Here is a 12,618-nt window from a genome sequence, read left to right on the forward strand (position 1 = left end):
GCAGCGATCCCCATCTACAGTGAGCAAACAGTCTCTTTCTGTGCTAAGCAAACTAACTACCAAGTCAGAAAACCCCGATACCCTTTTGCTAGAGGTCTAACCATGAATTAAAAAAACAAACATTCCTAATTAAAGCCAAGAAAAGGAGAAGTCTAAGGAAAGCCTAATCTCTTCATCTCCAGGAGGTAAGACTCCACTTAGGCTCACAGTGATTGGAATGAAGTGGATACTGTAAATAGTGCTAATAGATTACTTATGTACCAATTTTAATTACACCAAATACTTGATAAAATGATTCCTTTGCAACACATAGCACCAACTTGACACAATTGTCACAAAAAAATCTGACAGAGAATACTCTCATTTTTAAGATGGGAAAAGCACGCTCTTGCATTACCCCCAGTGAGATGGTGGCCGAGCCATGGTGGCCCCCCCACCGAGGTCACCACGTCCCTCCTCACTGGGGTGGAGGAAGGCTTTCCCTTCCCAAGCCAACAGCAGCAGCAGGATTCAAACACAGAAATGCCAGGCTTTCATCTCCAGCACCCTCATCTCATGTCGGGGTCTACTGGTACTGAGGAAGTGAAGGCTGGCCACAGAACACTTCCATTATTTAGTTCTTTTGTTCAAGACTCTGAAACTCCGAATTAGCAGCTGGAGACCAGAGTGCTTGCTTTTGCTTTCTGTGAGAAGAACTGATTTTTCAGTTTCAGGGGCTGTTTTGTTCTTGACAGTATCAAAATTCACTGTGATAGCTAAAGTTTTCAGGTTATAAATTCCTGATCAGATTCTTTGGTTCAGCAGCTGTTGGGAACTAAGGCCAACCAGGGACATCATGCTTGAAATGAAAACCACGCTACAGACCCTTTGTTGACGAAGGGCAGGGAGGGTGGATGAAGCAGGCTCGCAGCTCCCGCGGGTGCTGAGGGCAGGGGACAGCGGGCAGGGACCCGCAGCACACGTGCCAGTTGTCCTGCGCTGACGTGAAAACCCCTGTGGCTTCGGGGAAACCGCGGTGGTTTGTGTCTTATGTGGTTCATGTTAAAAATTTCCCAACAGTGATAGACTTCAGCTGCCAGGATCAGGGAGAGCATGTGCATCTAGCATGAACAGCCCCCGCACGGAGCTCTGGGGCATTTTTTTATCCTTTTTCCTTTCTTTTAAATAACTATTGGGGCTCATAACAAGCACTGTCACTCCAGCACTACTCCCCTGATTGACTTTGCGACAACGATCTGTGGAGGAGATGGGCACACAAACAGCAAACATTCTGCAGGCACTCAGGCAAAGAGGACTAGAGAGGCTTGGGTCGGTTCTGCTTTGGTTTTATTTTTTGATAAATTTTTGTTCAGTTTCCAGAATTACTTCTCTGATATTTTTTAAATAGTATTATAAAAAGAAAACTAACCACAAAACTGTAGTAAAGCAACTCTGAGGCTGAATAAAAACCACACATACACACAAAAAAAACACCAGGAAATTTTGAACTAAATCAGAAACTCTAGTCTTTGAGACATCCTGGAGCGTCCTAATACTGCAGAGGTCTCAGCACAGTGATCTTACGTATCATATATGCTCTAATAAATAGGTTCAATGAGTTGAGTTAAGGGCAGAGTTTAACTATTAACTCCAAATTTCCTCGCTCTTATGACTGTAAGTCAATCCCTTAATGTTACTTTAACACAGTTTCTGGCAGTTGAATAAAATCTATGGTCAATATTACAACCCTTCCTTCCTACATGAAGGAAAATATACGTGTGATTTACATAAGAAATGATGGGAAATGCTGGGAGCGAGTGGGGGTGATAAATGTCCGAGGCCCCATCGGCCAGGAATCCGAGGCGACCATTTGACTTCAGCTGGTCAGACCCTCATTATCCCAATCCCAAAACCAGCAGAACTGGCAAAAATACCTCCACGCAGATACAGTTCTCGGCACAGGAGCAGTTAGCAGTCAGAGAGGTTATAATACAAAGCTGTAAGATATATCTAAAATAATACCACAAAAATCAGATGACACAAAGAATTCTAATACTTTCCTTTTGTTAAGATACAGTAACTGAGAATACAATGAAATTCTTCATGTTCAGTATCTCCCATTAGATCAATTAATATTCACAGAAAGGCTTTAACATGAAGTTTAAATAATCATAGAAGGAGAAAAAGAACCACCAATGTTCTAGAAGCTTCTCTAGACCTTTCAATCAATTTTATTTATATGCAAAACCAAGAGAAACTCAGAAAAAACAAAGCTCCTCCTGATGCTAAAGCTCTCAATTTACTGACAGGCAAATGGCTTCATGCTGCCACTTAATCTCATTTCTTGCATAATGCCCTCTAATTAGCATATCAAAGTGAATTAATACTTCTAGGGCATTAGCAATGGGAAAATCTGCTCCAGGCTTCACAATAGCAGTTAAGCAAGAGCCAAGAAATCCTCAAAAACACCACAAACCACTTTGCATTGCAAAACTGTTCAATTTATTTATCCTCTCTCTCTAAACACTTTTACCGCACACTGTTTTACTACTGTTCACCAAACAAAATGATAATTGCCAAAGTTACCAGCATCTGTAAAGCCTGTTTAGAATCTTAATTTAAATTGTATACTTGAAGATCTCTAGATGCTTTCATTGACCCTATCATATACAACAGGATACACTGAAAAACCGTTGTTCTTCTAAAAAAAGCGATCAGGATAATATTATTAAATTCCATTTTCCACTTACAATAAATAATTATAAATTAAATAATATATGAAAAAGCCACCTGCTGGACAATGAGGAATGAGAGATTAGCTTTAAATGTTGATGCATGACTTAAGTATAGCAAAAGGTTTTGACCTGTAAACACATGATACAAACCCACCCCCTTCCCCAGTGATTGATTTGTAGGACGCATGATATTCAGTGATTCATATATTGTTACAAGTTCATATGACTGTGCAACATGCATTGAACTGATCGGTAACAAAAAAATTTGAAGTAAAATACCTAAAATGGGATAAAATTAAAGTAAGCGCATAATGATTTTTACTATACGCTTTTATGCAAAACAGGCTATTTTTATGCAATTCTTGAAGCAATAGACACATTATAGCGTTACAATCAGACATCAGACCATTTCTTCTTTCAAAAATATTTTCAGAATCTACTTTCAATCACAGGTCACTTCGCAAAATATAAACTATAATTTATAAACAAGGACAAAAAAACCCTGAAACTTCATCATCTTAGTACTCACCATCACCCTTTAAAACCAGAAAATAACCCTAAGGAAAAAAAAAAACCACCCAAACCCCAAAATCTCCAACACCAGTACACCCACCCTAAACCCAAGACGGGGGCTGGAGCACTGAGGAAGGCTAATAACAAAGAGTAGAAGAAAACACCGGGGTCAGTGGGGTTTTCTACATTTCTGTTTGCAACAACACGAAGCGGAAAAAAAAGTATGGGAATAACAAAATAAATTACGATGGATATTTATCTAGTACTTTGAGCCTTCCTAAAGAATGTGCATTATTGAGAAATATATAGAGATCAAGTACCAGGCTTCATTTCCTTTCATATTTAATTCCCTGTTTACTTCCAGTGTAAAGACAGCATTATGGAGGAGCTCTAATGTCCAGCTGAGAAGCACAATTCATCTGTTTGGCTGATGAACTACTCCAACTTTATAAAAGCATGAACTATAAGAGCTGACAGAAACTTTAATAATTTATATTAAATATTGATGTGAATTATTTACTCCATTCATACTTAAAGACATGAATTGCCTACCAGAGAAAAGCAAATGTGACAAAAGGTCAACACGATGGTGAAAAAAGGCAGGCTGTGTCAGGCATGTGTTATCTGAACCATGCTGATCACCTTGATAAGCGAATAGCATTAAACATGACTGCTGAGAAAACAAACAAAGCATTCTTCTCAGGGTGTCAATTCAGGGAATACAAACAGCTACATCTAATTCTACCAATGATACCAGGACGGGAGAACTCCACTCGGGCTCCGCTGATTTGGGCTCACTAGTGCACAGATTCAGTATTCATTCCTGCTATTCATAAAAATATGCATCGAACCGTCATATGCATGATGTGCAAGGAATTGAAAAGCAGTCTAAAAATTGAGGACAGATACAAACCGGACTCTCTCACGCTCTACGATATAATTATTAATGTAGCCTTCATATGTATTTAAATATTGTGTTACATTTGTAACAATTTAGTATGTCTAATTCTGCTTATATTTGTCTACGGTAGACTGCAAATATCATTATATTAATGTTTCACACAAATCAGTATTTAAATTGAAAAAAGACAGCATAATATCCATATCATACAACTTTTTCATTGAAAGCTGTAGGAATAGAGCTTGATAAATGTGTTAAATCCCGTAAAAAAAAAAAAAAAAGGCCTCTTTTGCATTCACTACATGCTATTATAATAATTTATCTCTGAATGCAAAAATTCCTTAACTTACAACAAGCATCCTAAAATACACCACACAGTAACTCGTATCATTTAGTATTTTCAGATAAGCAAGCAAATGTGTCAAATTAAAAAATAAAATTAAGGACTTGAAAAATAGCTGTAAAATAAAATAAATCCCTGCTCCTACTTAAATTAGTATTGACAAGTAGGTCCAAATTTATCCTTTATGGGGAGGGGAAATTAAATAAAAAAAAATAAAATAAAAAATCTAGAAACACAGATCCTGGTAATCAACGTGAAGATTATTATTTAAATATAGCAAGGAGCACCAACAATGGTAATGTCTAAAGGTACTGTGTAGTTACAGGTTCTGTAAGACAAAGTAACATGAATTTATCTAATGAAAATAATCACCAAAGCCGCCTGTTTTCTTATCCAGACAAGTACCGTGTCAGAAACCCAGCAAAGAGATAGAATTTTGGTAATGAATGTGTTTGGAACAGATGACCAAATGACAATCAAGATACTTTATTCAATTTATTTTTTCCTAGTAGGAGATTTATGAAGAAAAGCAATGTCATTGCCATAAGGACAGTGTAAATGACCTAACATTCTACTGCACATCATCGTTTGTAATACATTTGCTGACAATTAAAAAAAAAAAAAACCAACATTCAAAAGTATAACCAATGGTTCGGTGAAAAATCTTGGATACTGAAGCATGTGAAAGGAAACAAAAGCTAAACAACTTAAACTGAAGAAAAGATGTACGCACATAAAATACACAATGCTTACTTCCTTACATAGTCAGGGTAAATCAAAAATATGTATTTAGCAGCTTGAAAAAAAACCCAGGACGGCACATAAATATTTTAAATAGCTCAACTGAATAACAATAACATCACAGCTGATATTTACAGAAGAGCTAACATACATACCTACATACATCCACATATACATGTATATATATGTATGCTATCAGTGCCATTTCATTGTTCAATTTGAATCCTTTAATGTTCAGACAGGATTGCTAGGATTGTATTTTATTATATATTTCTGCGAGTTGTTGGCACTAAACAATAGTTTATAAACACTGAAAAGTTGAAATTTGTGTAATGCAAAGGAAGAGTCCTGTGCTTCCATTTTTAAACAATCGCAGTGAAGAAAGGGGTTAACTTTTTCAAATTCTGCCAGCAGACAAGGCAAAAAGCAAGTCCTTCTCACACGAGTTACCTAACAGGCAGTTTACAGATTTTGCAGCATATTGACAAGGGGCGTTCCTAAAAGAGTTGGGCCATTTTCATCAATAAGGAGCACTGCACACTGCAGCAAGTAAGGGCACGATACAGCACTTTAATCATCCGAATGGCATCGTATGGCTATTTACAGTTGTAGCAATAAAAATAAAGGTTTTAGCTTACATGGGGAACAGCAAGAAATTAACCCCGCGGTTAACGTCACTATTTGTCTGGTTTTCATACTTTTTTTTTTTTTTCCATTCTTTAAAACAAAATTCTGCATGAGGGGAGAAGGTTCTTAATGAACATTTTCCTCCTCTCTCTTTAGACATAAAAAATAGTTCAACCAGCCCAACCAGCCAAGCAGGCCTTTCTCTTCCCCTGCGGACACCTCCTGCAGTCGAGAAGTTCATTAAGTTTTATGATCTTCCCAAGTCAGTCCTGCTTATAAGCCTCACAAAGGCCACAAATCTGGCAAACCATCATGTATGCCATTAGGCTTTACTAGTAAATGAATGCTATTTAGGGTTTGTGGTGACAGTAAATTAGGGTTTGGTTGGCAGCTATCATTGTTTGTGTTGGACTTATAGAAATAAATAAATGTATACGTGTACACATATATGCACTTGCATTCAGACATTTTTATAAATGTGTGTTCCTCTCTATAAAAATCGTTTTTAAAGACAAAACCTCAAATCATCTATCAACACAATCCAGGACCTGATAATACATTATTCCTTTGGGAAATAATTGCAATTCCCTAACCATTTTAAAACTGTAAGAATTAATGTATTTTCATTTCTATCTCCATGAGAATAACCAGTACCTCAGGTATAGCAACGCCCTAATGTAGGCTTAATCACATTACCAATCTGAAGGATTTTTAGTCAGTAAAAAAAGAGCTATTTAAAAAAACAAAGGCGCAAATCAGTTTTTGATTCCTACTGGTAGGCGCGTAAGGAGACAGACTGTTACACAGGTATGCAACAGATGTGAGTGCGCATTAAGAATGCAACTTTAACTCTTCCAAGCGACACCTCAGAGAACGGGTGAAATAGAACAAAATAGAGTCAATTGACTCTCACTTGCTTATCTTCATATTTGATTAGAGCGGCTTCAGTAGAACTTTGGGTATCGTTTTTCTTTGAACTAATTAAAGAAATAAGTGGCAGTTTCTTTATGAAAACCATGCTACCTTGTGGTTGCCTCTAAGAATGCACATATCTATTAATATCTGTAAAGCTCTTAAATGTATTATGCAGCACTTTTTAAAATGTTAAAAAAGAAATGTCAGGCTAAATTCAGTAAGCTCAGTGATTTGCTTTGTACATGGCAAACACCTCATATGGGAAAAAAAAAAAAAAAATCTTCAGCTCCTAACCCTAAGTGAGACAGAGAGAGAGGCTTTTAAAAATGTGATGCATTCATTAACCCTTGCAGGAAAGTGATAGAGTTGCTCTATCTAAACTGAGGATTCCTCTACGTGTTCTCTCACAACCAGTCTCACAAAGTCCTCGCTGATGGTACTGAAAACGACTAAAATATAAAAAAATACATAATTCAATGCAAAAATTACTTAACTATTGCATTACTTATTTAAGAACAGACGTGACTGCTATTACACTTTATGTATAGGCTACAGCCTCCCTCCTCACCTCTGGTCCTCCTCACAGAAAAAGGTAGCGATAAAGCCACCACGGCAATTCCCACTACCAACAGCAGGTAAACTTTGGTTCTGATTAAAAAGAATTAAATACCGGCACATGACCCAGTTCCAGGCAGATTTAAGTACTCCTCCGACTACAAGACAATGCAGAGTACCAGGGGGAGAAGGGGGGGACCCTCTGCTTTAATTGCATCTCAGATCGTTCACCCTTCCAGTTCAGAATTGTTTGAGTTGTTTCCTACGAAAAGACCTTACAGAAAATATGCGAGAATTTACTTTCACGGGTTTTTTTTGCTTTAGCATGCCAACTGAAGCCTACACAGACTTTTCGTCTCAACTGGGAGACCCCGAGTGAAGGTCCCCCTCCGGGAACAGTTTTTGGTGGGGGTGTGGATTCATCTCCATCAATCACCCGGTGCATTAATCCTGTCCCTCCTGTGCTGCCGGGGCTGGCAGGATCTCGCCTTTGGGCAGGCGGACGCCTTCACTGTTTGTTGGTTCTCTGCGATTTCACAAAAGAGATAACTTGCAAACTTGGCTCGACTACTTGCAGCACAAAGGCAGGATCCCAACTTACAGGTTACCACCGAAACACCCCGAAACGTTTCAGACCACAAAGTCTCTTGTCAGGTTCCCTCTCGCCTCCGAGACGGCGGTGGCCTCACCAAACACCCTCTGCCAGTAATCCCTGCTGCTGAAAGGACTTGGGTTTTTCTTCGCAGCTCACCTCTGACATGTGGTTGACTATACTTTCCTTTCAAAACAGTGAGGCTAAGCCCTCTGCAAATAAAGTGATCGCAGGACCTACGCCTGCCTCCTTAATTGAAATCTGCCTGCTGCAAAATGTCTGAACATCGAGGGCAAGTTGCTTGGCTGGGTCCAGAGCAGGACAGACAAAAAGTTTAGGGAAAGGCAGAAAACAAACACAAGCCGAAGGAGGACGGAAAGGGGTTACGAGCTGACCGAGGCAAAACGTAGGTAGGTGGGGAGGGAGGGCAGAAGGGGGATCATTCCCCTTATCCCGGGTAATATAATGCAATATAAAGCAGAATCAATCTTAATATTCACAACGCAGTCAATACCCTAGTGCTTAGCTGTCAGCAGAAACTGAAGTGGATCCCCGGTAGCAAAGAAACCCTTGGACATAAAGCACCATAATTTACTGAGAACTGTGCACTTTTAGGCTTCTCAGCTGAGATTTGCAATGATTTCACGTTTGTTCTTTTCGTCTAGGCTTATTTTTTTGGGGTGCAATTACGGGAAATGTGATTGAATATCAAATATAGCTAAAAAGCCAGCCAATGCATATATTTATTTTTAAAGCCAGATCGTAATAAATGTTATTATTTTCGTAATGCAAAGCAGAATACTTTGCAAATTTTCTTCTTTAAAAAAAGAAAAAAATTGCCTGTAAATTCAGTGATGTGAAAAAATTGCAAAAAATCCCCTAAGCTGCCTCCAAGAAAACCACGGAGTTTATTAGTGTCAAGTAAATGTAGGGGGGGAGGGGGGGGAAACCAAACATATTTTTTGCACTTTTGAGATGACAATTTTTGGCATTTAAAAACATCATCGCCCAAGAGCAACCCAAGATTCGCCGCGCTCTACGCAAGTCTGGGGTCAAAGCATCCATCTCTCGGCCTGTCCTTCCTTCCTCAGGGTCTCCCTGGAGGTCCCTTCCCCTGCTCCGCTGACAGGGGCTCAGCTCCGCTCCCCCCAAACCCGGGCAGCGCGCACCCTCACAAAGTTTATTGTGCGTGCGGGGGGGAAAATTTAAAAAAAAAAAAAATATTTAAAACGATGTGAGGTAACACAGATCTGACAAGTATTTTGCAAAGTGTCCTGAGGGTAAAAAAAAAAAAAAAAAGGCAGCCGGAGCGCTGGCGGGGCATCCCCCGGGGCTGTGAGGAGAGCGGCGGGGGGATTCTCCCTCCACCGCGCCATTTCACACCGAACCAGCCTGAAGGGGCCCGGCCGGCGGGCCGAACCGGGCCGGCGGGTCCCCTCAGCTCGGCGGGGCGGGATCCCACCCGTCAGGACACCCGCCATCCCGGTCCGGCGGCGTGAGGGGCGAGTGAGGGGGCCGGCGGCGGGTGGAAGGAAGGAGGGATCAAGATGGCTGCGGCGGCGCGGGCGGCCCTTACCTGTTTTCTCCTTGATCTCGCAGAGGACACTGAACAAGGCGGGTTTCATCCTGTGGCAGTTCAGTGCGTGTTTTCTGAAAGAGAGGAGAGTATAAGCGGTTAACGCGGCGTTTCAGCAACATGGCGTCTTCCCCTCCTTCCCTGCCCGCCAGCCCCGCGGCCCGGCGCCGGGAGCCACCGGCCGGTGGCTCCCGGCGCCGGGCCGCGGGGCTGGCGGGCGATGGTGGGGGGTGGGGGTGGGCGGCAGGGGAGGGCAGCCTCCGGGTCTCTCTTTTCCCTCATTCCGTCTTTTATACCAAATTATCTTGGTGCAAATACCGCCCGACCGAGGGGTATAAATCAACCCACCCACCCCCCCCCTTGTCCCCGCTACGATCGGTCCTGCAATATTATAACTGATTTATTAAGGATATTTGAAAGGGGAGTGGGTGGGGGGGTGTGCAGAGTTAACACTGGGGTTTTGGGGTTTTTTTTTGTATTTACTGTGATTTAAAATTTTTGTGGGTTGTTTTGTTGTTTGTTTTTTTTTTTTTTTTTTTAAACACACACACCACACCACCCCTCCCTGCAGCAGTATCTTGTCAGGTTTGTAATTCATCTGCCGCCCACTTCGGGGGACAAGAAAAGAAAGAAAGAGGAAAAGTTGCGCTGCAAGGGACTGAGGGACGGACAGACAGCGGCTGCGGGGCCGGTGTCCACCGGACAGCGTCCAACGGGAACGGGCAGGGACCAGCCACAGCCTCCCGAGCGACGGCATAAGCATCGCGTGGGTCTATATTTATTATTATATCTATTTAAAAAAAAAAAAAACAAAAACACAAAAACAAACCAAACAAACATTAAATAGCAACTTTGGCTCTGCCTCGGCTGCTGGCAATTTCTCTTACGGCACCAAGAAGTTGCTCAAATTGTGAGACTCCGGGTCTCCGCGGAGGAGCGGGAAGGAGAGAAACAAAAACCACACGCACACACACACCAAAAAAAAAAAAAAAAGAAAAAAAAAAGAAAAAAAAGACAAGGTTTAATTAGACGAAACCAACTTTGCTTGTGCCTCATCCAGGCTTTGGTCAGTGATGGTCATGATCTGATGGAGGATATCGCCGATGTCCTGCTTCCTGCCGTCGCCGTCCGCCCCGTCGTGTCCGTGGGGAGGCGGCAGGGCCATGCCCCCCTGCACCGAGTGCCCGGCCAGGTTGACGCCGGCCAGGGTCTGCAGCATGCGGGACTGATCGTCCATGGCTCCGGCGGCGGCCCGGGCCGCGGGGCCGGCGGGCGGCGGGAGGGAGAGCGCCGGGCGGCCGCGGTCCCCCTCGGTCTCAGTCCCGGAGTCCGGACCGCGCTCTCGCACACACACACCGAGAAAAGGAAAAGGGGGAGGGAGGGGGGGAAAGCCAAACAAAACAACAACAACAACGAAAAAAAAATAAGTATTTGTGTTTTGACCGGATCTCAGCTGTTTATTCCACTCTCTTCTCCTTCCCAGTGCAGTAAATCACTCTCTTCTTTAGTTACAATCTTCTTTCATCATCATCATATTTGTGGCTTGGATAAATGAGTTGATAAGGTTTCTTTGCAGTTTTCCTGGTACAATCTTCCTCCAAAGCTTTTTTATTATTATTATTATTATAATTATATTTATTGTTGCTTTTTATGTCTTTCCCCACTTGTCCAAAGATCTTCTTGGCAAAAAGGCAAAATTAAAAAAAAAAATTAAAAAAACACAAAAAAAACCTCGCTTTGAAATCCTTAAGAAGTTAGGAGGGTGGCAAACAGCAAAAAACCACAACAAACCAGGCGAACACCCCCACCCCTAAATTGCAACATAAAAAAAGCCAAGAAAACACAATCACAGAGGGGGAAAAAAAAAAATTAATCGCCCTCCCCCCCCCCAAAAAAAAAAATAACAAATGATCCCAAGTCTGTGCAACGGGGGTAAAACGGCAGCAATCAAAAGTTTGAACTTGTGCAAAGAAAAGAGCGGAAATAACGGGGGGGAAAAGAAGTGTTAAAAAAAAAAAAAAGGAAAAAAAATTAATTACACACTCTCTGCAAAGCAATGTGCAAAAAAATCTCTCAGCCCGCTGGAATTTATGAGCCCCGCCGCCCGGTGCCCGTGTGTGTTTTATGGTGTTTGATGGCCGCTCCGGTGAGGGATTGACAGCCTGCCAACGCCACTCACTCACCGCGGACGTGTCACCCTGTGAAGGAGGAGAGCGGCCGCCGCGCGAAAAGGGGACGCGGTAGCCCGCCGTACCACGCCCCGCGGCGGCCCCGCCTGGCGGGGAGGGCCGGGGCGGGGCGTCCGCCCCGCCCCGGCCCTCCCCGCCAGGCGGGGCCGCCGCCGCCGCCGCCGCTCGCCTCACGGGTCCGTCTCCCGCCGGGCCGAGCGGCGGCGGCTCTCCCGGAGGATGCTGGGCGGGCGGGTGTTGAGAGCGGCGGGCGCGGCGGCCAATGGCAACGCGCGGAGGGAGGAAGAGCCGGCCAATCAGGTGGCGCTCCCGCCCCCCCGCCGGCTGAGAAACTTGTGATTGGGCCGTTCGAACGGTCAGGTGGTACGGGGAGGAATGGGGGGGGAACGGCGCTCCGCCCCGCCCGTTGCTATGGTAACACCCAGCGGATTGAGGCCTGGTGGTTTCTCTCAGCGAGGCCGGGCCTGATTGGGAGTATCGGGCACCGGGCCTCCGGTGCGGGAGCGGCCCCCGGGTGTCGCTGGGAGGCTGGCCTTGTCCCGGTAGTGTGGTGGAGAAGCCCCGGGCCCGGTTGGAGGTGGTCTGTTTGGTGTCGTGCGTGTGGCAGTGCCATGAGCGGACAAGCCCTGTGAGGAAGAGAGAGGCTGCGGAGAAGATCTGCCAGCTCAGTGAGCTGGGCTTTACAGGGTGCCGTTTCGGAAGCTAGAATTTTATTTCACATCTATCTTTTTGATTATATGCATAGACTGCCAAAAATGCAAAGAGAAAAAAATAGATATCAATAATAATTAAGACTTCATTCTATAACAAGGTTATCTTTGGAGCATTACCCCCTCCTCCCCAATTGTTCTCATGTAGAACACCTGCCCCATGCAAATATATAGAAGTGACTTTAATTCTGATCAATTTTCGTCACATCTTGAATAGTGTGTAACAAAAGTATTGCTACAGA

General features: G+C 43.2%; 1 protein-coding gene across 2 annotated transcripts in view; it reads right to left on the minus strand.

The window, feature by feature from the left end:
• Positions 1-11,726, minus strand: part of PBX3 (PBX homeobox 3) — a 114,149-nt gene extending 102,423 nt beyond the window's left edge. For both annotated transcript variants that reach the window (XM_074608200.1, XM_074608199.1), the window contains exons 1-2: positions 10,518-11,726; positions 9,478-9,551 (exon numbers count right to left, since the gene is read on the minus strand). In XM_074608200.1, the coding sequence (XP_074464301.1) occupies positions 9,478-9,551; positions 10,518-10,714 (271 nt within the window). In that variant the 5' untranslated portion in view covers positions 10,715-11,726. The remainder of the gene's footprint in view (positions 1-9,477; positions 9,552-10,517) is intronic.
• Between the last annotated feature and the right edge of the window lie 892 nt (positions 11,727-12,618).

This window comes from Larus michahellis, chromosome 15 (assembly GCF_964199755.1).
Source record: "Larus michahellis chromosome 15, bLarMic1.1, whole genome shotgun sequence".
Classification (NCBI taxonomy): domain Eukaryota; kingdom Metazoa; phylum Chordata; class Aves; order Charadriiformes; family Laridae; genus Larus; species Larus michahellis.